The sequence below is a fragment of the Pristis pectinata genome, chromosome 9, assembly GCF_009764475.1.
Source record: "Pristis pectinata isolate sPriPec2 chromosome 9, sPriPec2.1.pri, whole genome shotgun sequence".
In the NCBI taxonomy this organism is placed as follows: domain Eukaryota; kingdom Metazoa; phylum Chordata; class Chondrichthyes; order Rhinopristiformes; family Pristidae; genus Pristis; species Pristis pectinata.
This window is the reverse complement of record NC_067413.1, coordinates 26,119,982-26,142,618: the sequence shown is the minus strand read 5'-3', so window position 1 is coordinate 26,142,618 and position 22,637 is coordinate 26,119,982. Positions and strand designations below refer to the sequence as shown.

At 38.5% G+C, this 22,637-nt stretch overlaps 1 protein-coding gene across 1 annotated transcript in view; it reads left to right on the top strand.

Annotated features, from left to right (window-relative positions):
* The window catches only part of scap (SREBF chaperone), a 102,303-nt gene extending 85,199 nt beyond the window's left edge, over window positions 1–17,104 (top strand). Inside the window, exons 16-23 of the mRNA XM_052022768.1 lie at window positions 2,379–2,494; window positions 4,040–4,601; window positions 5,338–5,423; window positions 6,300–6,382; window positions 7,177–7,343; window positions 9,565–9,645; window positions 11,062–11,264; window positions 13,552–17,104. Coding sequence (XP_051878728.1) covers window positions 2,379–2,494; window positions 4,040–4,601; window positions 5,338–5,423; window positions 6,300–6,382; window positions 7,177–7,343; window positions 9,565–9,645; window positions 11,062–11,264; window positions 13,552–13,801 — 1,548 coding nt within the window. The 3' untranslated portion in view covers window positions 13,802–17,104. The remainder of the gene's footprint in view (window positions 1–2,378; window positions 2,495–4,039; window positions 4,602–5,337; window positions 5,424–6,299; window positions 6,383–7,176; window positions 7,344–9,564; window positions 9,646–11,061; window positions 11,265–13,551) is intronic.
* The last annotated feature ends 5,533 nt before the right edge of the window (window positions 17,105–22,637 follow it).

The window sequence follows — 22,637 nt, the reverse complement described above, 5'->3', positions numbered from 1 at the left end:
CAAGTGCCTTAAGAATATCGTCGGTTTCAATGGCATAATCTCTCATTCTTCCAAACTGAAGAGTGCATAACTCTGGTCTGCTTTATCTTTCCTCATATATCAAATCTTGCTTTCCAGTGAACCTTTGCACTCCATCTATCGCATGGAAATACTTCCTTAAATAGGGAGACCAGATCTACACACAATGTTCCCTACATGGTCTCACCTGGGTTCTATATCTAAAGCAAACTTCTCTCTTGTATTCAAATCCTCTTACGGTAAATGTTAGTGTCCTGTTAGCTAGGTTACTTCAAGGAACATTAAAAGGCAATGTAGGAACAGGCTCTTTGGCCTACAATGACTGTCCTGACCATGGTGCCAATCCATACTAATTTCATTTGTCTGCATATGGTCTATATCCCTCCATTTCTTGCCTGTTCTTGTGCCTTTCTAAATGCCTCTTAAAAGTTGCTATCATATCTGCTTCCACTACTTCCCCTATCAGTGCATTGCAGGCACCTACCACTTTCTGTGTAAAGTAAAACTTGTAAATCTCCCTTAAACATTCCCCCCTCACCTTAAAGCTTACCCTGGGAAAAAGACTTAATATTTTGTGTACTTCTATCACCCCTCAGCCTTCAGCGCTCTGGAGGAAATAATCCAAGTTTGTCTAACCTCTCTTTATAGCTAATTCTCTCTAATCCAGGCAACAACCTGGAGAACCTCTTCAGCTCCCTCTCCACGTCCTTCCTGTAATGTGGCAACCAGAACTGCATACAATACTCTAAATATGGCCTAACAAAACTTTTATACAGGTGCCAAGTCTCCATGGATAACATGTGCCTTAATCTTCTGGATCAGCATACCATGAGGGACCTTGTTGAAAACTTCACGAAAGTCTGTGCATACAACATCCACTGTCCTAACCATATCAATCATCTTCATCCCCTCCTCAAAAAAAAACTCAATCCAGTTTGTGAGACATGACCTCCCCTACACAAAGCCATGTCTAATGTGTCTATGCTTTTCCAGATGCGAGTAAATCTTATCCCTAAGAATCTTCTCCAATAATTTCCCTCCCACTGATGTAAGGCTATCATTTCATGATTTGTTTGTATTGCCCTTCTTAAGCAAAGGAACAACATTGGCTATTTTCCAGTCCTCTGGGGCCTTGCCAGTGACGAAAGAGTATACACCGATATCTGTTAAGGCCCCAGAAATCTCCTCTCTTGCCTCTCTCAATGACCTAGAAGAGGTCCCATCTGGCCTTGGGGATTTAGCCACTTTAATATTTTTCAAGAGCCCCATCACCACGTCCATGTCGATATCAACTTGCCCCAGAATATCATCATACCCTCTCTGATCTCTGGCTTTCATGTCCCTCTCCTTGGTGAATTCTGATGTGAAGCACTCATTTAGTACCTTGCCCACTTCCTCTGGCTCCAGGTATAAATGCGTTCTTGTCCTTGGCTGGTCATACCCTCTCCCTAGTTATCTCTTGTTTTTAGTGTATGTCTAAAATGCTTTGGGATTCTCTTTACTCCAACTCGCCAAAGACTTTACATGGCCCCTTTTTGCCCTAACGTAATGTGGTTTTTGTCATCCAGACTGGGTAAGGATGAAAAATTTGTTTCTGTGAAGAACATTTATAAACCATTTACATTTTTAAAGCAATTTGGCATATTTTGTAGGCATTTTTCACATTCTAGTGCACATATATGACCTAGTTAATTTAATACAGTTTCAAAACTTACAGAGCTCTTACAGTTTTAAGATTAGCTTAAGCATGCAATATACTAGCTCAACTGAAAGCATTAAATTATTATTAGCAATTTAATATAAATAAATCAGTCCTTTGGGAAGACTATACTTAAATGCTAATTCAACCCATTGACCCATTTCATGTGGTATGTTTTCAGGTTTTGGCTTTTGCTACCAAAATTATTGCAATGCAATCATAATAGCTGTTATTAGAGTTTCAGAGCTGACTTAAACTGAAGAAAATGCTTGAATTACTCAAAGTATTGAATTTGGCAGTATCAGCAGAGATGGAAAGTTCATCAGTTAACCTTTTAATCTCTCCATAAATACTGCGTGATCTCCTGAATCTTTCAGGGTTTTTCCGTTATTGTAGTTCTTTACTTTTAAGTTGAAGCATTTATGGAAGAGTCTTGAAAGAAAAGAATAATCTTTGGTGTACTATATTGAGTTAGAAATTCATATTCCACTTGTGTCCACTGTGCTTTTTTTATTGTTTTGAAATAAAATTCAACACAAAGACTGAAATCTGGAAATACTTAAAACTTGTATATGCCTTGGCCCTGTTCGCATTATCCGTAACGTTCCTGCTAGCACATTATTTATTTATTTATTTTCTTTAAATGCTTTTTCTCCTTTAGGATATTGAATGCTTGGCCAGTGATGGGATGTTGTTAGTCAGCTCCTGCCTCTCTGGACAGATCAGAGTGTGGGATGCACAGACCGGTGATTGTCTGACTATCATATCAAACTCAAGGTAAAGCATTCATTCACTCAGTTCAAATTGTTAGATTTCTACCATTGAACCTCAAGTTTTCATTTGAACCTTCTTGTGCTTAGGAAGTGTTACACTTGGTGCATTGTAGCAGATAAGCTAGGTGCAAAGTAGTGTAATTTGCTTGTTAGATTTAATCAAACAATGTTCCACACCGTGAGTCAACACACAAAATGCTGGAGGAACTCAGTGGGTCAGGCAGCATCTATAGAGGGAAATGGACTATCGACGTTTCGGGTCGAGTCCCTTCATCAGGACTCGACCTGAAAGGTCAACTGTTCATTTTCCTTCATAGATGTTTCTGACCTGCAGACTTCCTCCAGCATTTTGTGTGTTGCTCCAGATTTCCAGCATCTGCAGTCTCTCTTATGTGTCACACTGTGATGTCATCCCTTGTCAGAAGGGACTTTACATCCAAGGGATACAGACTGTAGAATGATTTACAAGGGAAGTCCAGTGGGAATTGAATGCTATGAGCAAGTTTAATAGGACAACATTTGTGTTCCTGCAGTTAATGTCTGCCAGTTTTAAATCAGAAACAAAATCTTGCTCCAAACTAATTAATGAACTGATTACAAGTTGATCATATTGGTTGAATTTAATTTTATGTTTTTACATTAATGTGATCATGGATTAAGTGCTTCTCCCAAAGTACATGTATGTTTAAACATAGAGCTGTACTTTATAAGGGAGAGTATCTTTTTTGTTTAATGTACTCAACTATTGTTTTGCAAATAAAACCTTTTGTTTATATATATTTTAAAGAAGTCAAATTTCCATATAGGGTGAAGGAACATAAGAACAGGCATAAGAGCGTAGGAAATAGAAGCAGACACATGTGACACTGTGATGCAGCTAGATCTGCTACTTCACTGTGTCACCAACTTGGGCTCAATTCTGACCTCGGGTACTTTCTGTGTGGAGCTAGGGTTAAGGTTTTCCCTGTTGCTGGGTGCCCCCATCCTAAAGACATGCAGGTTGGTAGATTAATTGGCCACTGTAAATTGCACCTGATGTGTAGGTGAATGGTAGAATCTTGAGGGTTAATGGGAATGTGGCGAGACTAAAATGGGATTAGTGTAAATTGATGCTTGGTACAGACACTGGACTGAAGGGTCTGTTTCCATACTGTATGACTCTATGACAGACTCTACAACAGCCATGTGGCCCATGGAGCCTGCATCACTAATAACTAAAGTTGGGTGTCTCGTCCTCCCTTTCTGCCTGATTCCTATATTCTATTGGTGCTCAAAATCTTATTGATCTCAGCTTTGAATATACCCTGACCAAGCACCCATAGCCCTAAGGATAAACACTTCATCTCAGGAACCCACTGAATCTGCACTGCATTGACTGCAAAGCAAATAGGTTCTCTGGACCAAAACAGCCCACTGTACTCCAAAACATTAGAATTGTGGAAGTATTCTGTATGTGAAAACTGCTTTCTGCTTCGGAACTATGGTGCTCTGAATTTCAGGCAAGTTAGAAAATGCTTTAAAGTTGATCTTTTCCATCATATATTTTTAGGCAATGGAGGGACAGCAACATTTACCATGAGCGGCAAGAAAGCCGGGAGTATATATCAGATCCTGAAAATGGAGAAGATGATATATACGAGAATGGATACAACTACCAGAGGAGACTGACTCCGACCCAACCCCTTCTTTTCACCGATCAGCCAGATCTATCCAGTTTGATAGACACCAACTTTGCAGAGCAGATGAAAGGAGAGTCTGCAGTTCCCAGGCAGCGAATTATTTCTGAATGTTCACAAGAAACTGGCTATGACTTTGGTCGAGCTTATGATAAAGCGTATGAGGATCATAAAATGCTGAATGTGCAAAACCTGAGGAGTTATCCATCTCGCCCAGCACCTCTGAAGTCTTCTCAAACATCAGTGACTCTAAACTCACAAGGCTGGGATGACTGCCGCAACCACAGGAGGCGGAGTTTAGGAGATGAGCCATTTCCTGTGTGTGAGAAAACCTCACCCTTTTCTATGTGGGGTGGAGACTGTGAAAGTTCTGTTTGGAGTTTAGGTATACAGGGCAACCTGATTGTAACAGGAAGAAGCAATGGGCGACTTGAGGTAAAAATTCTATTCTTCTTAACTTTTGCGGAATTCATAAATTGAAGCTTTAATTATTTTTGGAAATTCTTCCAAGAAGTATTGAAAAGGAGAAATTGGAGATGCTGTTCCTTGTATGTTAATTAGTAGATTACAGCTAAATACATGGTAGAATCCCACTAAGCGATCATTTATCCAACTAGTGCCGTTGAGCTCCACTCTCACTCTCAGTACAGCTTGCAACCGTTTCTTGAATGATTCCGAGATTTTCGCACCGCTGTTTCTGCCTAGAGGTTCATTAGTAACTTGTGCAGGAGTCTGACATCACCAGATTCAGTTTAATTGGTTTCAGTATTTATTTATTCCGTAATCTGATAGATTAGGATTTTTTCATGTTTAGTAATTTTCATTATATCCTCTGTATTTTATGCTGTACTTGACACTGGTTTCCCTGATCTGTACACCACAAAGCTGTCTTAACCAGATGAGTGTTATGAAGAGCAAAAGACTTGCCCAAAATGTTCTAATAGAGTTAAATCACTTATTGTTTTGCCTTGAAGCATACTGGGTGAGATTTAAAACTGTGTCGGATGTGAATGGAACTCTTCCTTAAAGGTGGTTCTGAACCTACAGAAAAGCAGGGAGAAGAATGGAGAGAAAAATATTATGGGCCTTTTTAGTATTAAAATTAAATCCAGATTTATTGTATAAATTATAACTAGTCTTAATATCTAAACCTGACTCTGGCTTATTTCAGATATGGAATGCTGCAGATGGAATGCTACGTTGCAGTAGTGAAGAGGGTTCGTCAGGGATAACAGCACTGGCATTTATCACAAACAGGTAGAAATTGGATATATGGCGTGGATGTACCCCATGAATCCTTGGATAACATCCTGAATCCCATTTGAAGTTCATAGCCAAATCCTTTCTTTAGCTCAAGTTGGTTCTGTTTCATAGGATTGTGTGTGCTCTGGTGTCTTTTGATATTTTCATGATCTCTATTAATGATGTAAGGATGCACTCTGGATGAACCTTGATGGTTTGACTGAAACATGGCTTACTTTACTCTCAGCTTCATATTGAATGTTTTCTCTAACTACATATTAGCCACCCACCTTAAAAAGAAATGTGCAAATGATTGAACTCGTTTGAACAAACTTCAGTTTGACTATCATTATCTTTCAAGCATCCAAACTGCTTTACTATCAATTTTTCTTTTAGTGTGATCTTTGCTATATTATAAGGAAATAAACATAAAACTTTGATAGACTCAGCAGGATGTTTTCACCTGCTGAGGTGAAAAATGATAAATGGCACCAACTGGGTGCAGTATTAATGATTAGTGTAATTGAAAGTCTAGATCCTGCGGTGAATTTTTAACCTATTTGCTGCAAAAGCAGCAATCTGTAGACTTTCTATGGAACTTCTTTCCATGCTGACAGGTGCTTTTATTGTTTGAGATTTAGCCATAGTTATTTTTTTATATTTTTCAAAGTACTTAAGAGCTACTTCATATTCTTTACAATTGTTAATACATACCATTGCTGTAAAATCAGCTATGATTGTTATATCTAATGAATGTAAAATTTGTCTTTAAATTGATTGGGCCAGTTTGGAAACATGCATTTGTGGCTGCCATGCCAGAACGTGGAAATTGTCATATGTCTGTATATAAATAATAACTGCTTAGTAAAGTAACTCTGCTTTCTTTTACAGAATTGTTACAGCAAGACTGAATGGTTCATTAGATTTCTATTGTTTAGACACCGATAAGACTTTTAACCAGCTACAGTACCGAGGTATGGCAAATATATTTATTTTAAGTGGCTATTTTCCTTCTGTTTCTGACCTTGCTTGTCCATTTCCCATTGTTAACTGTTGGTTGAGAGCATGTTAACTAATCCTAAACCTGATTTCCTTTGATAAACTATGCAGTAGGTGTGGGACTAACTTGATTGCACCTCAAAAAAGCTGGAGCAGACATAAATAGCTGCCTTCTATACTATATTGTACTGTTCTATTTCTATTGTATGATTACCATTTGATGTTTAACAAATTAATAAAATAGCCCAACTATTCCAATCTTTGCTAAATTACTTCCAACAGCTCATTGATATGTATTATACTTACAGAATTGTTATCCTTAAATTCATAGCCTTCTAAGCATTTTTTAAGTCTGTTATAAATGAACAGCATAAAACCTGCATACTATACATATAATCAGTAATGAAATGAACCGCGAAATAAGTTGAGTTTCCAATTTAGCATTCTTTTTATTATGACCTTATTCTTCTGCATGTCCTTCCATCTCTTATTCCTCCGTCAGTGGCAGACCAACTGTTGTGCTCTGGAGTTTATTATCTCTATGCCTTGACAGATCGCTACACTTCTTAAAATCTCAACGAAATTACTTTTTTAGATGTGCCTTCAGCCACTTCCTTTAATGTTACTGTCAAAAAGCTGCTGGATTCTTCAAACAACTTGTTTGTAAAGAAACTTGAGACATTTTGCTGTGTTAAAGTTGCTGTTTACATACAAATTGTTAAATCACTTGTTATTTCATATTTGGAGCATTAACTCCATTTCTGTTCAGGAACACCCAACAGGTGCAGCATCCCCTCATCGCCAGTTTTCAACAGTGATGATGTCATTGTTTGTCAGTTGACCCACATGGTTCCTTGTGCACATCAAAAGCCCATCACAGTACTGAAAGCAGCTGCTGGCCGTGTAGTAACTGGTAGTCAAGATCACACGCTGAGAGTGAGTATAATTCAGCTGCCTTTAAAGTGGCATTGGTATTCTGTTGGTAATAATCTCAGATCTGGATAAAAGTTTCATGCCACATTGAAGGACTAGAATGCATAATTTGGGCTGGCACTACTCTTCAGCAGAAGATGCCCATTATATGGGATGTGTCATGCTTTGAATGACACTCCTGTTGTACCCATTCAGGACAAGTGAACTGGCAAACCGGGAGGATGAAGGCAAATAATCCAAAGGTTAGCCTTCATTCAAACATTTTTTTGTGATTTTAATTGGTAAGAACAGTCACAAGGCAAAGACCCTCTACCAACTGCCCCCATTGCACTGTCACTGACAATGAAGATCCACACTGAGGTCTTTGATAACCTGGAACACCTCTTGGAAGCCACCTTTCAGCAAAGACAGGAATCCGTGGTGAAATTTACCACCTCCTCCAGTGTGCCAACATGTCCAGTTGAGGAAAAGTCAGTTTCTGCCCAACCTGCTGAATAGTTCCAGCATTTTCTATTGTCCTCTGTAGATCTCAAGTTGGTCATCATAGATCTGGAGTGGAAACAAGTCATCCTCAATCAGGAGGGACTGTCTAAGGAGAATATAATTTAAGTAAAATAAATAAAAGAAGCAAAACTCAGAAACATCGTCACTGAACGCAGGCAAATGGGATTAGTGAAGATAGGCATCTTGATCAGCATGGTTGAGTTGGGCTGAAGGGACTGTTTCCATGCTATATAACTCCATGAATCTAAAACAAAAGTCAATGTTTGGATGTCAGTGCTAATAAAGGGAGCCATCAGAAATACTAACCTATTATTTTATATGCTGATTTACCAAAACATTCTACTTCATCTAGAGGGAAGTGCATCTCTTCACTTATTTTGATAAATATTGAACACACAGAAAAAGTTCTTTCTCCATTATGTTCCCAATGAGAAACTGCTGAGAACTGATAAGTGAGCATGAGATTTGTTATGTGAGGCTGCATTTTCCTATCCAATCTTGACTGGGACCCAGAGAAAAACAGATGCTGCTGAAGCTCACTCCAACCAGCTGTACCATCATTTGACTGGTACTGCTCAGTCTATTGATTGGGGAGATAATATTCACACATTTAATGTTAACATTGTTTTGCTGCTCAGAGCCACAGTGCTTGCTATCTGCCTAGAGAAAGCTGAAATAATTGTGGAGTCCATGGGACTGGGGTGGCTTCAACCTCCACATTTTTAGAAATTACAGTTCCTTAACAAATGTGAAATAGACAAGTCTGTAATATTAGGATACAATAGGAATCATAGAAACATACAGCACAGAAATGAGCATTTATGACCCACTTCTTCCATGCCCACCATGATGTCTATCTACACAAATCCCATTTGTCAATTTAGGTTGTATCTCTCTTCATATCTAAGTACTTGTCCAAACACCTTTTTAACATTGTAATCGTATCTGCCTCTACCTACCTCCTCTGGCAGCTGGTTCCGGATATTCACCACCCTCTGTGTGGAAAACTTATCCCTCAGATCTCCTTTAAATTTCTCCCCTCTCACAATGAACCTGTTTCCTCCAGTTCTAGGCTTCCCTGCTCTAGGAAAAGGTTCTGACTATCTATCTCATCTATGCCCTTCATAATTCTACAAACCTTTTTATAAGGTCACCCTCAGCCTTTCTACATTCCAGTGAAAGTAAACCCAGCCAATCCGATCTCTCCTTATAACTATAATTCTTAAATCCTGGCAACTTCCTGGTGAATCTCTGTGCTTTCACTCTCTTGCTACCACAGCTTCCTGTAGTACGGGGACCAGAACTCTATATAATACTCTGTGGTTTAACCAACGTTTTGTACAGCTGCAATATGACATTCCCAGGTCCTGTACTAAATATCGTGGTCTATGAAACAAGTGGAGGGTGCCAAATGCCTTTTTCTCTACTTTATCGACCTGTCTCTCTTTCAAGGAACAATGGACTTGCAGCATAAAGTCTCTCTGATCATAAACATTCCTAAGGTCCTTGCCATTTACTCTATATGTTCTACCAGAATTTGACCTCCTAAATGCAATAGCTCACACTTGTCTGAATTAAAATTCCATTTACTACTGCTCTGCCAACCCACTAAGGCATAGTTTAACTGTGTAGTGTGATCCCATGCTCATTTTCAGTAATTTGAAAGAATAGTTGCACTTTGTTGCAGTATGCTGCTATTGAGCTTCTTTTCCTCTTACAGATATATCGGCTTGAGGACTCCTGTTGCCTTTATACTTTGCAGGGTCACTCAGGAGGGATCACTGCGGTTTATATAGACCAGGTAACACAAAGAAAAATATATTTTATATTGATAGTATTAATACACTAAATTAATACTATCAATTATTAGACTGCTAATACTATAGCTGCTTCCAAGCAAAATACATTTTTTCTTAGTATTAGCAGTCTAATAATAGTATTACTTTAGTGTATTTTATGTTAAGTTGTACACTAATGTTCTGTATGTGAAGATAAATTTCTACAATTGCTGCAAATCTTCATGCAACAGAGGCATTAATGTGCTAGCAAAATCTCTGCTTTTACTTGCATAAAAGCCTGTTTCTTGTCTTTGAGTGAGAAGATAATGTGTTCAACACACAAAGAACATGCAAACTGTTGATGGCTTTGTCTTCCAAAGGAGATTAAAACAAGGCACCATCTGTCAATCATACATTGATGCCATGGTCCCAAATATTCTTATTTGCTGGCCTATAAATTTGGTTTGTTCAAATTTTGCTCTCAAAACAAAAGTGACATTATTTGAAAAGTATCAAAATGATTGTGAAGTAGTGTGGGACATCCTGTGGTAGTTGTTAATGTTTGTGAAAGCAAGTTTTTTTTCCTTTCTACATGTATATGTTTACTTAAATAAGCATATGCACACGTAGTGAATTGCAATGTGTTGGCATGACTAAGTTGCTATTCAAAAAAAAATTGTGCTCTTCCTGAGCTATGTCCCTGAATCTACTGGTCGCTGTTAGTAAGTGTTGGTAACCAGGAGATAAGGTGAGGTCCGTTATGGCATACTCTCTCTCTGATCAGACCAATTTTCTAGCGCAGAGAAGTACCGTATGATCAAATTTTGCCTGGTGCCTGAAATTATCAGTCATTGCAGGGATAGGGACATTTTTTTAGGGATCCACAATATTAGCAGAACACCATCATCTTCAACAAAATAGCAATAGCACTGGAGTCATAGAGCAAGTATTGTGTTTATAATGTAAGAAAGTGAATCCTCAACAGCCTTGTCATGTCCATACAACAAGCCAGGAACGGCAATTAGCAACTGTAAAGAAAGCAAATACTGCATGATCAGAGGTTCAAGAAAGGAACAAAATGGGAATGATGGTAATTTTTCTTCATAAAATGGCTAGAAAAATTCACATTTTGGAAATTTCCATTTTCCATGTGATTTACAATAATAGCTTTAGCATTCCACTTGTTTTCTGGAGAAACAAAAAACATCTATTAAAAGCAGTTTACAACTGCCAATATTTGTACCATCTTTTAAGATTAAGTCGTACCATCTCATGTTTGATTTTCTTGCTTGTATCACCCCAGTCATGTGTTCTATGTCATGTGTTTTGAGTGAATCATGATGAGCATTGGCAAGCTGAAGGACTGCCGGTCACTTTTCCGATCGGCTTTATTAGCTTGTACGGTTGCAGTTCTTCAAGTGTCTTCTTTCTCCCTTCAGACAATGACACTGGCTAGTGGAGGGCAAGATGGGGCTATTTGTCTCTGGGATGTATTAACCGGAAGCCGAATGAGTCACATGCATGGTCATCGTGGTGATGTTGTTTCTCTCATCTGTACCTCAAGCTGTGTGATCAGTGGTGGACTGGATGACATCATCTGTATATGGGATCGCAGTACTAGTATCAAACTCTACTCCTATTCAGCAAGTAGGTGTTGTTATTTTTGTTCCATTTTCTGACTATTTTAGTGTTGCTTGGTAACCTATAACTAAACTAAATGTAAAAGCTAATTTGAAGGAATAAGGTCCATTAAGCAGGATAGAATATCAAATGTAATGGTCTGATCTTTGTCTAAATGACGTAATAAATAACTATGCTTAAAGAGATTTACTATCTCCCAATTACCCTTTTAGTATACTAACAACATCTTTTAAAATATCCTTTATTTTTATCTGCCAGAGGTATCTCGCGGCCCCTTTTTTCCCTCCTCATTTCTTTCTTAAGTGTACTCCTACATACCTTAAAATCCTCAAGGGACTTGCTTGATCCCAGTTGCCTAAACCTGACATCGTCAACCAGGGTTCCCTAATTCTACCCACCTTTCCCTTCACTTTAACCGAATGTTCTGGCCCTGAAATCTTCCTATCTCACTTTTAAAAGCCTCTCACTTGCCAGATGTCCTTTTATCTGCTAACAGACTCTCCCAATCAACCTTTGCAAGTTCCTGTCTAATGCAATCAAAATTAGATCTGCCCAAATTTAAGACTTTAACTTGTGGACCAGTCCTATCTTTTTCTATAATAATCTTGTTCCAACCTTCTCGTCAATAGCATTGTCACCAGCCCCATACTTATTCCATGATAGTGAATGCAGATATCAAATGTGTTTGTAGAGGATGAATTCAGCAAGGATTTATCTGGAGAACGGCTTGAGTTTTAATGGCATTAATCAAGATGCTAAGACCCAGCTTCTTTGCCAGAGTCATCCAGTTCAGGCTTGGTTCCATCACTTCCAGCACTGGGATGAGCTGACTAATCACATCATTTCTGGCAGTTCCCATTCTTTTGACTATTCTCACTAAGGAATACAGGAGCAGTCATATAGGCAAAATGAAACACATGGACATCACTCCTTGTTCTTGTGGCATTAACTCACAATTCTGAAATTCCCTATGTGTGTGCACGAGGATTTATTTATGGAGAAACACTATTATTGCCTTTCCTGGACATCTAGGAATAGGTAACAAATTCATGTTTGCAAGTATAACCCATATCCCAGGTCCATGAATCAACTTTTAAAATTTACGTCTCTGGCATTTTCCAGAAGATCATTCAGAAAACTCCTCTAAAGTGTGTTCTTTTTTTTCCCCAATTTTCTCCAATTAAGTAACTTGAATCTTGATTTGCATTTATTGCATATTTGCAGAACACTTGTGTATGGAGACAGCATGATCGAGAATCACACAACCTTCAGAACAGTATATTTACCGAGAATTTGTAACCTTCATTAGCTGCTAAACAGCTTATCCTTGCTGCAACTGTGCAAGAATGCAGTGTCTGTAATTTAAAGCGCATTGTTTTTGAGTTATCAAGAATTTGCAATGCACCTCTTTAGATACATATTCTGTGGTATTAGGGGCTGGTTTCAATACTACTTGTGGTACAAGAAAGTCCAAGGTTCAGCTTCCACTAACACTGCATTGCTATTTTTATGCTGATCAAGGTAACTGAAACCATTGTCACCAGTATGTGCTCTCAATTGAATTACAGCACATTGGAGTTCCAAAGTAAATCTCTCTCCTACTCAAGTCAAGTTTATTATTGTATGCACAAGTATGGTGAGGTACAGGTGCAACGAAAAACTTGCTTGTGGCAGCATCATAAGCACGTAGATTCAGACAAAACATAGAACATAAGTTGTACATAAATTATACAAGACAGTTGGGGGGCAAAAAAGACTGCAAAACAAGGCATTAGTGTTTAAAAAGAAAAGCAGAGACAACTCCATGGTAACACAAGATGTTGTCCATAGTGTCCCATTGCTAAGGTAGGACATGGGTTGTGCAGGTCAGTTCAAGAACCTGATGATTATAGGAAAGAAGCCATTCGGGGTGTGGGACTTCAGGCTTCTGTACCTCCTGCCTGACGGTGGCAGCGAGTAGTTACTTGCATCAATCTAAATTGATTTTCACATTCCACACAAGCCAGTGAGTCTGAAATTGTCAAGCTCATTTCACTTATGAGCCACTACAACCAATAGGTAGAAAAGACTTTTATCCCATTACTTTGGACTAGCTTTGAACCTAAATACCAGGATCTGGGAATAGGAAGAAATGTTTTCAGTTAAAGCAAGTGCTGCAAATATAGGAACCTTTGGATCAGATTCAAGGAAGCACAAAGGTAAAAATATTATCTTGCAACATTATAAGTCTATATTAAGAGTTTCTTTGCATCTTACCCGTTAAGTTCTTTGCCTCTTAATATTTTCTTGCAGGACATGGGTTGCGGAGCTAGTCTGGGGGTGATATCCGATAACCTTCTCGTGACTGGGGGTCAAGGCTGCGTCAGCCTCTGGGACATTGGCTACGGGGACTTGCTTCAGACTGTCTACCTGGGCAAAAGTAATGAGTTGCAGCTTGTTCGACAGCTACTGGTCTTGGACAATGCTGCCATCGTGTGTGACTTTGGCAGTGAACTTAGCCTTGTTTACTTCCCATCTGTGCTGGAGAAACTAGACTGAATGAAGGAGGGAGTATTATCTAATGAGGCTATGCCTTCAAGGAAGAAGCATTGATGCAAATTTGCAATCATGGTCCTGAGTTTTTGTGTGACTAGAGATGTGATACACTGGACGGTTAGAAACTCAAGTGCATGGGGAGAAATCTGCACAATATGCTTGGGGATCTTTGTGTCAGCGAGCAGAAACAAAGCAAAATTTTAATTTTATAATTTATGTAACAAAGCTTCAGGACTGCAGTGCATGGTGCAGGTACAACAAATCTGCCCTAAAGCACTTCATTGAGATAACAAGCACGTTAAAGTTTAGAAATCAGGCCTGATTTTATAAAATTGCTTCATGTGAATTAGACATAAACTGTGACGCAGAGATAGCGCAGAGATATTATTTTTTAAATTAATTTTTTAAAAGTGCATTAAAGAATTAAGTTTAAGAAAGGAGAGCGCTGTGCAAGAGATGTTTAAAAAGTAACCACACTCATGCAGACTGTGAGCAGTAGGTAAGAAGAAAAATATTGAAATTGCAAGAAAGCTAAACAAAGAGGAGAAAATTCTGGCAATATGTAACTGGTTTGTCAGCACCAGTAAGGAAAAGAGATGAGATAAATTATTCTTTAAAATACCATCAAACCAGTTGTAATGCCAACTTTTCATTAAATGCCTTTTTTTCTCTCAAGAAAAAAAATGAAATGTGTTGAAATACAGAACAAGGGAGCTTATTTATAACTGAAGACTTCTTAAATTGAGGCACCACCTGTCTAGTCAATCAACCTACTTCATGGAATGATCTTAACCCAAAATATTAGCTTGTTTACATGTGCTGATGACCTCTGTGTAAGTCAGACATTCTCTGTTATTAAAACAGAATAATCCTGTTATAGTTGGCAGAGCTGTTCAGCACTCAACAGTGTTTCTGCCTCCTACCACTTCTCTCGTAGTCACCTCCTCAACCTTCAGCAGCACTGCTTCTCACAGTAACAAGAGCCCCTTGAGTATGTTCCACCACTAATTAAATTGTTATTAATCTGTACCTCAGCTCCATGTACAACCCGTAGAACCCTTTTTGATCAAGTTGCTGCCTAATAAGTGCTCACATCTTTACTTTATTCATTACTTTTGATCTTGAAACAGCATTCTGAATGAAGCTCTTCTCGGTTATTTAAATTGCTGACCAGCATTGCTCAAGAGTGCAGTCTTTCGGGACAGAAATCGCTGCACTCCTCTGTCTTTATAGAGCTTGGCTGGATGCAAGCACTGGCTTAAAAATAGACTGCATTATTGTAGCACCATATCTGTAGGCATTGACAACACAGCCACTTCACAACAAAGGCCAGTTAACAGGCCCATTAGTAGTAATATTATCTAAGTATTACAATTCAACAAATTGCTTTTCAACAGTTGGAACTGCCAGGAAATATTCACACTGTTTGGATCAGAATCTAATGGATAAAGGCCTATTTGGTACATCATGCCTGTGCCCACTCTCCAAAACAGCTATGCATTTAGTACCTTTCCCTATTTCTTTCCCAATACATCTATTTTACTGTTCATTTTGAAAACTTTACCCATTTTTCTAAGCAATGAATTTTCACTAGATTTCACCTAAATCCTCTGTACTCAGATGATTATAAAAACAATTACAATCATTTTAACAGTTACAAAAATATCATGTGGGATACCATTTTGGACGGTCAACAGTTACCATTATTTCATACTGTGCTTGCTGTAAAAGGATTCTTTTGGTTGTTTAATCAAGGAATTTGGTCAGAGCATTTAGTCAAATATTATCAATGTGCATTTTGTTTTTGTTGCCATATGCAAAATTGATGGCTGTTTGCTAATTATGAATATCACTCTACATTACTGGCATGTTGCAAACAGTGTTTGAAAATATAATATTTTGATTATGCAGATAAAGGTAGTCAGACCTGGTTGAGGATGGTCTGTGAATCGTGGGGGTATAAGCTGAATTTATTATCTTCTTTCCGCCTCCTCCATGCTTCCTAGTCACCAACTTGTCAGGATAGGTCCGCAAAGCTGAGGTGGGTGATGGATAAATGAGTAATATTGCTGAAATTTTGTAATTTCCCTGACATCCAACAGCTCAGTGTTTTCTCCCCAACCAATTGCAAATGCAATCTCTCATAGCTCAGTTATGTTGCACTTTTAATTTCTCAGAACAATTAATTTTCACTCATATAGAGAAAAGATACTAAATTAGCGGAGGAGAGAATTACAGAGTTTGTTTTCAAATTCTGTATTGATGAAAACTTGATCAGAACTCTCTATTACTGCTTGCTTAATTCAAAATATTTATTGTGTGTATATTTTTTTTAAAGATTTACTGTAATGCAGGGTTTTTAAGATCAAGTTGATGTCACTTATTTATAAGGAGTAACTGTAAAGGGTGATGAACAGTAATGGAAATTTCTCCCATATCACACTACTGATAGGATGTTGGTCAGAGTCTTTGCCTGGGTACTGTAGCCAATTGTGGCCAGGAGGCTGGAGGAGACTTCCTAGTCAGCCACTGGGGCATCATACCTTTTGACTTTGTGACCCACTTCCTGTTTTTTCTGTTTGTTTCCCTATGGCTCTGCCTTTTCTGTTATTCTCACGTCTGTATTCTTGTACTTCATATGTTTTATTTTTTTTCACCAGTTTGTCGCAAGTCCCTTAGTTGCTCTTTCATATTTCTATCCTATTCCAACTCTTTTTCTGAGCATCTGTTTCTCTGTGTCCATTTCTCTTGCTTCAGTCTGTGCATTCCACCATCTTCCCTTTTTCAATCTTTGTCCCTCTAGCCTCTGTTTTGCACTTCACTGTAACAGTGCTGATGAGTTCAGGGCCTTGGAACCAAGTAGGGAAATTAACTTTGTGACCCCAAAATGCTGCTGCATTGAGCATATGTTTTTTTTTTCTAATTACAGACTCTTTTTATTCAAAGCAGAGAGATTGTTTAATATTTAAAGACAGAATTGTGTGTAGAATTTTTTAAGAGAAAAAAAAATGTATTTGTTTATTGTGATTTCTGGCTGGATACTGTGCACACTACCATTATTTGAAAGCTTATCTGAGAGCGTTCTAAACACACTCTGCTCTCCTTTTCATCAATGGAAGTTTTCCTTTCAGGTTTCCATCTGAATAGGTCTCTTGAACGTAAATAAATTATCTGCAGACTCTCTTCTGTTTTTTTTAAATGTTAGAGATTGTTAGAAAATCAAAATTAGAAAAATGTACAGAACCAAAGAATATTTCTTAATCTTATCATTTTTTGGAACAAGCTTTTAATAAAAAAACATGCAAATATTGTTTTAATTTGTTTTTATACTAAGATCTGCTAAATGGTTCATTTTTTGTTTGCCTTTTGTTTTTCACTTTTCTCCCATTTTTTGTCCCCCTCCTATAGAAACTAAAGTATTCCCTGTTACTGCAGTATGATTCAAGGGGTATTATCCTTGTCAGATGTACTTGGAGTTAATGAACCTGCCATTGGATTAAGAGAGAAAGCATGAGTTACAAATCTCTAGAACTCTTAGGTCAATTTACAGCTATAGCTAGCCCATGTCGTTAATGTTTTGTTGGTTGATAAATTAATTGAATAGGTGTTTTATTCAGAAACACTGAACTTGTGAGTTCTAAAGAACTGAGGCATTGGGGAAGGGAGATGATAGAATGGTGCTGGAGGTCATTATCAAGGAATGGGGTTGGGAACCAGGTAAGTTACGTAAAGCACAAAGACTTGCCCAAGTCAGATTCTTAGAGCCTGGCAAACGATGCAAAGGAAAGACTGTGTGGAAAGCTGATTCATTAGCGGTCTTGTATACTATTGAACTTGCAATTTGTGGGCCCAAAACAAAATGTTTGTTGGCCCACAGACTGTTTAGCATGCCTTTCCAGGCATCAACGAGGTTCTGTGACCCTATTTACACTTGTATCCATTTCTGAACTGACTCAATGGATCTGAATTAAATTCATAAAATGGGAAGAATGAATCTTAGAATCTTACAGGTGATGGCAGGATAAGAAAGTGTAGGAAGCAAAAATCATCACAAAATGCCTGTGCTTGAAGTTTGAAACAACTAGTCAATTAGTCCCACTCTCTTTCCTCATAGCCCTGCTAACTTTTACTTTTCAAATATATACACGGGTCATTTGACTTATCAAACCCCATCTATTTGAAGACATTTGTCTAATTACCATGTCATGAACTGGGATCTTTTTCCATAAGGACCATCTCTTTCCTTTTTGATAGAAACACATACTCAAGTCAAAAAAATAGCAAATTCATGTAATATCCACTAGTATTTTTTGAGATGGTGTATGTTCTTTTGCCCATTTCAGCTCACTCTTATCTTTCTGGAGCTTCTGTGATATCAGCCTATCTGCATAGCACTCAATAATGACTAAGCCAGTTTTCTACCACTGGGGATAAAGCAAAGAAATGGTTTTCATCTTCATTTCCTGCTACAAACAGGATTCTCTCTCCACCATCACCTCTGGCTTAACAAAACATTTTCTGCAAAAACCTTCATTCATGTGCTTCACCTCCAGGATTGACCATTCCAATGCCTTTCAGCCAAGCCTACCATCTTACTCTGTCTAAATACAGTTATGTGGAAAAACTATGCTACATCTCCCTTTCCGACATCCCGTTCCAATCACCCATCTCCTTACTACCTTAGATTGGCTACTAGTCAATGCTCTTAAACATAAAATGATTATTTTTGTATTCATATCCTTCACATATGCTGCAGTGAAGTCAATGACAAGGTATCAGTTCAAATAAAAATAATATTAATATCCTGAAATCTAACAACTGAGCCTCCACAGCCCTCTGGTGCAGAGAATTCCAAAAATTTGCCACCTCTCTGAAGAAATTTCTCCTCATCTCAATCCTAAATGGCCTATTGCTTATTCTGAGATTGTAACCAACGGATTATTTAGATTCATCAGCCAGGGAAACATCCTATCTATCCAAACTGTCAAGCTCTATAAATAATAATAATAATAATAAATTCAGTAAGTTTTAATGACGTCGCCTCTCATTCTAAACTTGAGTGAGTTATGGCCCAGTGGCCAACTGTTACTGACACTAGCTTTGTACTTTAGGTTATTTAATTGAACTTAAATTTCCCTACTGGGATTTGAACTTGTGTCTCCAGATCTTTTAATCAGTACTCTCAATCATTAGCCCAGTATTGTAATCACTATATTACTTTATCCACTGTGTGCTTGATTTGCCAAATGTTACCCCCCCCCCACCCCCCAATTCCAAATGACCCATATTGTGCTGCAAACTCAGCAAAATTAAAGCCTTGCAATGTTGTGGTATTCGTAATGCCTAGATCTCACTTCCTTTCATTTACTGAGGCTGTCCTAAAGAAACTAAAGAAGTGCTTCCTCTGCTTTGCCCTTTATCCTATAACTATATTGGCCTCATCAGTCACCTCAAGCCACAAAACTAGAACGGAAGTAAATCGTCCTCAATCCCTCGAAACAAGGAAAAGAGTAACCACTCCAGCCTATAGAACATAAAACAGTACAGCACAGGAACAGGCCCTTTGGCCCACGATGTCTGTGCAAAACAATGCTGAATTAAACTATATCCCTTCTGCCTGTACATGATCCATATCGCTCCATTTTCTGCATATTCATGTGACTAGCTAACAGCTTCTTAAACGCCACTATCATATCTGCTCCCATCACTCAGTGTATTTAAAAAAAAATCTTGCCCCATACATCTCCTTTGAACTTTCCTCCTCACCTTAAATGCGTGTCCTCTAGTATTAGACATTTTGAACCTGGGAAAAAGATACCTGCGGTCTATCTATCTATGTCTCTCATAATGTTTTAACTTGTATCAGGTCTTCCCTCAGCCTCTGACACTCCAGAGAAAATAACCCAAGTTTGTCCAACCTCTCCTTGTAGCTCATATCCTCTAATCCAAGCAGCATCCTGGTAAACCTCTTCTGCACCCTTTCCAAAGCTCCACATCCTTTCTGTAATGGGGCGACCAGAATTGCACACAATACTCCCAAGTGCAGCCTAACCTAAAGTTTTATATATACTGCAACATGACTTCCTAACTCTTGTACTCAATGCCCTGACCAGCGAAGGCAGCCCTCTACACTTTCTACAACTCCACCATAGCTTTTGGTAGTTCTCCATGTTCATTGTAGATTAGCCACTCTATATTCTTCTGAATATTTGGTGGTCTATTGAATGCCACCTGCTGCGTAAATAACACCCCATATCGTTTCTTTTACCATAGATATTCTGTCCGTGACCCTCTCTCAATTGTCATATTCTCAATGCCATCACAACTCCTCACTTCTTTCCTGATCTATCCTGCACATTTTGGGGAAAGAGATTTATCTTCAGTCCTTTATTTCTAATTTCCAGGCTGTAACTGTTTGAGATCAATAAATGGAGTACCTTTTTGAGTTGTTGGCCTTCATCTGGGGGAGGCATTTTTACCAGATCTCAGTCTCGCCTTTCTTGGCTAATTCATCCACTTCTGGTTTCTTTCTCATTGATGTTTATTTTTATGTGTGCCCAAACTTTTTGTTTTGCTAGGTCTTTCAGCACTTGTGTTGCTGCTTTAAAAAATATCCATGAAACTGAATGCACATTCTCCTGTCTTCCAAGATACGGTGCTCACTTTCCCATTTTGGGAGATACTCTGTTAGTGAATTCCACCACACGTGAAGTCTTTGTGTTTTACAAGGGATTTAGACACTGGCATTTTTACTACAAATACTACAGCCAGCTAATTGCTGTTCAAGAAGACAAAAGTGATATTTGCCTGTAAAGCAATGTGTTTTTCAATATCTTTCATTTTAATTGACTAATTTCCATATATTTTTCATGCATTAGATTTATCTATCAGTGTCAGCTTCATTCTCTCCCTAACAGTGATGTTTTTCACGTTGGTACATTTAAGTCCCCAGTAAGCTCAGAGGATCATGGTTATGGTGCACTTAGAAATGCTTGCTTTAAATGCATTTGTTCAGTCTGGTATTCCTTACCACTAGGTGTTCTTTTTATCAACAAAGCATAAAATTCATGCTCAACTTTGCAAAGTTCTCTATAAAATCCTGTCTGTATCCTGCCAATCATATGCATCTAAACAGTCACATTATTTAAAGTTGTTCATATAAGTAAGCCTTGCATGGACTTTATTTTCACTTTTTTAACAGCCCTCCCTCCTTTGCTAATATTTATTCTCAAAAGGTCCCCTTGTATGATCTGCTCCTCTGAGATTAACCTTAAATTTCTTACAGTATGACTCTGTATACTGAATGTAAAACGGCAAAGCTTCTACATACTGTGTGAAATATTCAGATTGGATAATTATACCTTTAGCCATTTCTTGGTGGAAATTTGAGGAGAAACTTGAAAAATTATGGAGCCCCTATAGCGAGTCCAGGTTAAAAAGTTATTGCTGAAATATAAAGGCAAACTTACTGGTCTTCTGAATTAAGGGGAATGTATCAAAAGCCATTACGTCCCATACTATGAATGTAGTAGATATTGGTTCTTATCTTTCTGAAGTGTGTGAGGGCATCATCAATCTGATTTGTCACCACGAAGAATTGGATTTCACGACAAGCCAAATAGATGTTTGTAACTGCAGGATGCAAAACACCTTATTGGATGAATTAATTACCTATCTAAAATGCTTATTTGCTCCTCACAGGTAGCAATAGATTTAGCTAGTCATGTCCTTCCAAACCAATCACTTCATTCTGTCACAAGTGTGTTTACATTTGGCAAGGTACATTACAATCTTGGAATGAAAGCAAGTTGTCCTTGATCTATTTCTCCCAATGCCTTGATGCAAAGTTCTTAATACCATACAGAATGCACCTTCTCCCCTTTGAGCACTCATGGGCCAGAGATTCCCAGGAGCTTTGCATTGCTTCATGAGGGCTTTGAGCACATCCTTGAGTCTTTTCCTCTGTTCACTGGGTAATCTCTTCCCATGATAGAGCTCAGAATAGAGGGCTGGGTGCATGACCAATGTAGCTAATTGAGAGTGACAAGGGTCTCAGTGCTGGGGACGTCGGAGGATACATTAGTTTCCTTCCAGTAAATTTGGAGGATTTAGCAGTGTTGGTGGTATCTTTTCAGTGATGTTTACTGCAGGTAAATCCAGCTCCTAGAACTTGTAGTGGGTAGGTAGACCTTGGGTTTCCTACCAGATCTGAGGTCTTGATCTTCAAATACCCTTTTGCTCAATTGACCAAAGACCATAATGGTGAATGTCATCAGCAATGCCATTCTTTGCCAAGAATGGCTCATGAGATATGGAAAGTGGTCACATTTTCCCGGATCTTGCTGTGAACCTTTATTGTCAGAGGGCAGATAGTGCATCAGGAACATATTGGAAGAAGGATATTTGTTATAGAGTCATGCAACACAGAAACATGCCCTTCAGCTCACCGTGCACATCTGGAAAGATGGGTTAATTAGGGATAGTCAGCATGGCTTTGTGCATGGGAGATCATGTCTTACGAACGTGATTGATGTGACCAAGAAAGTTGATGAGGGCAGGGTGGTAAACATGGTTTATATGGACTTCATTAAGGCCTTTGATAAGGTTCCACATGGTACGTAGCTCTGAAAGGTTAGATCACCCAGAATCCAGGGAGAGCTGGCTAATTGGATACACATTGGATTGATGGTCAAAAGCAAAGGGTGATGGTGGAAGGTTGTTTGTCGGACTGGAGGCCCGTGACTAGTGGTGTGCCTCAGGGGTTGGTGTTGGGCCCATTGTTGTTTGTCATCTATATCAATGATTTGGATAGGAACGTACAAGGCATGTTCAGTAAGTT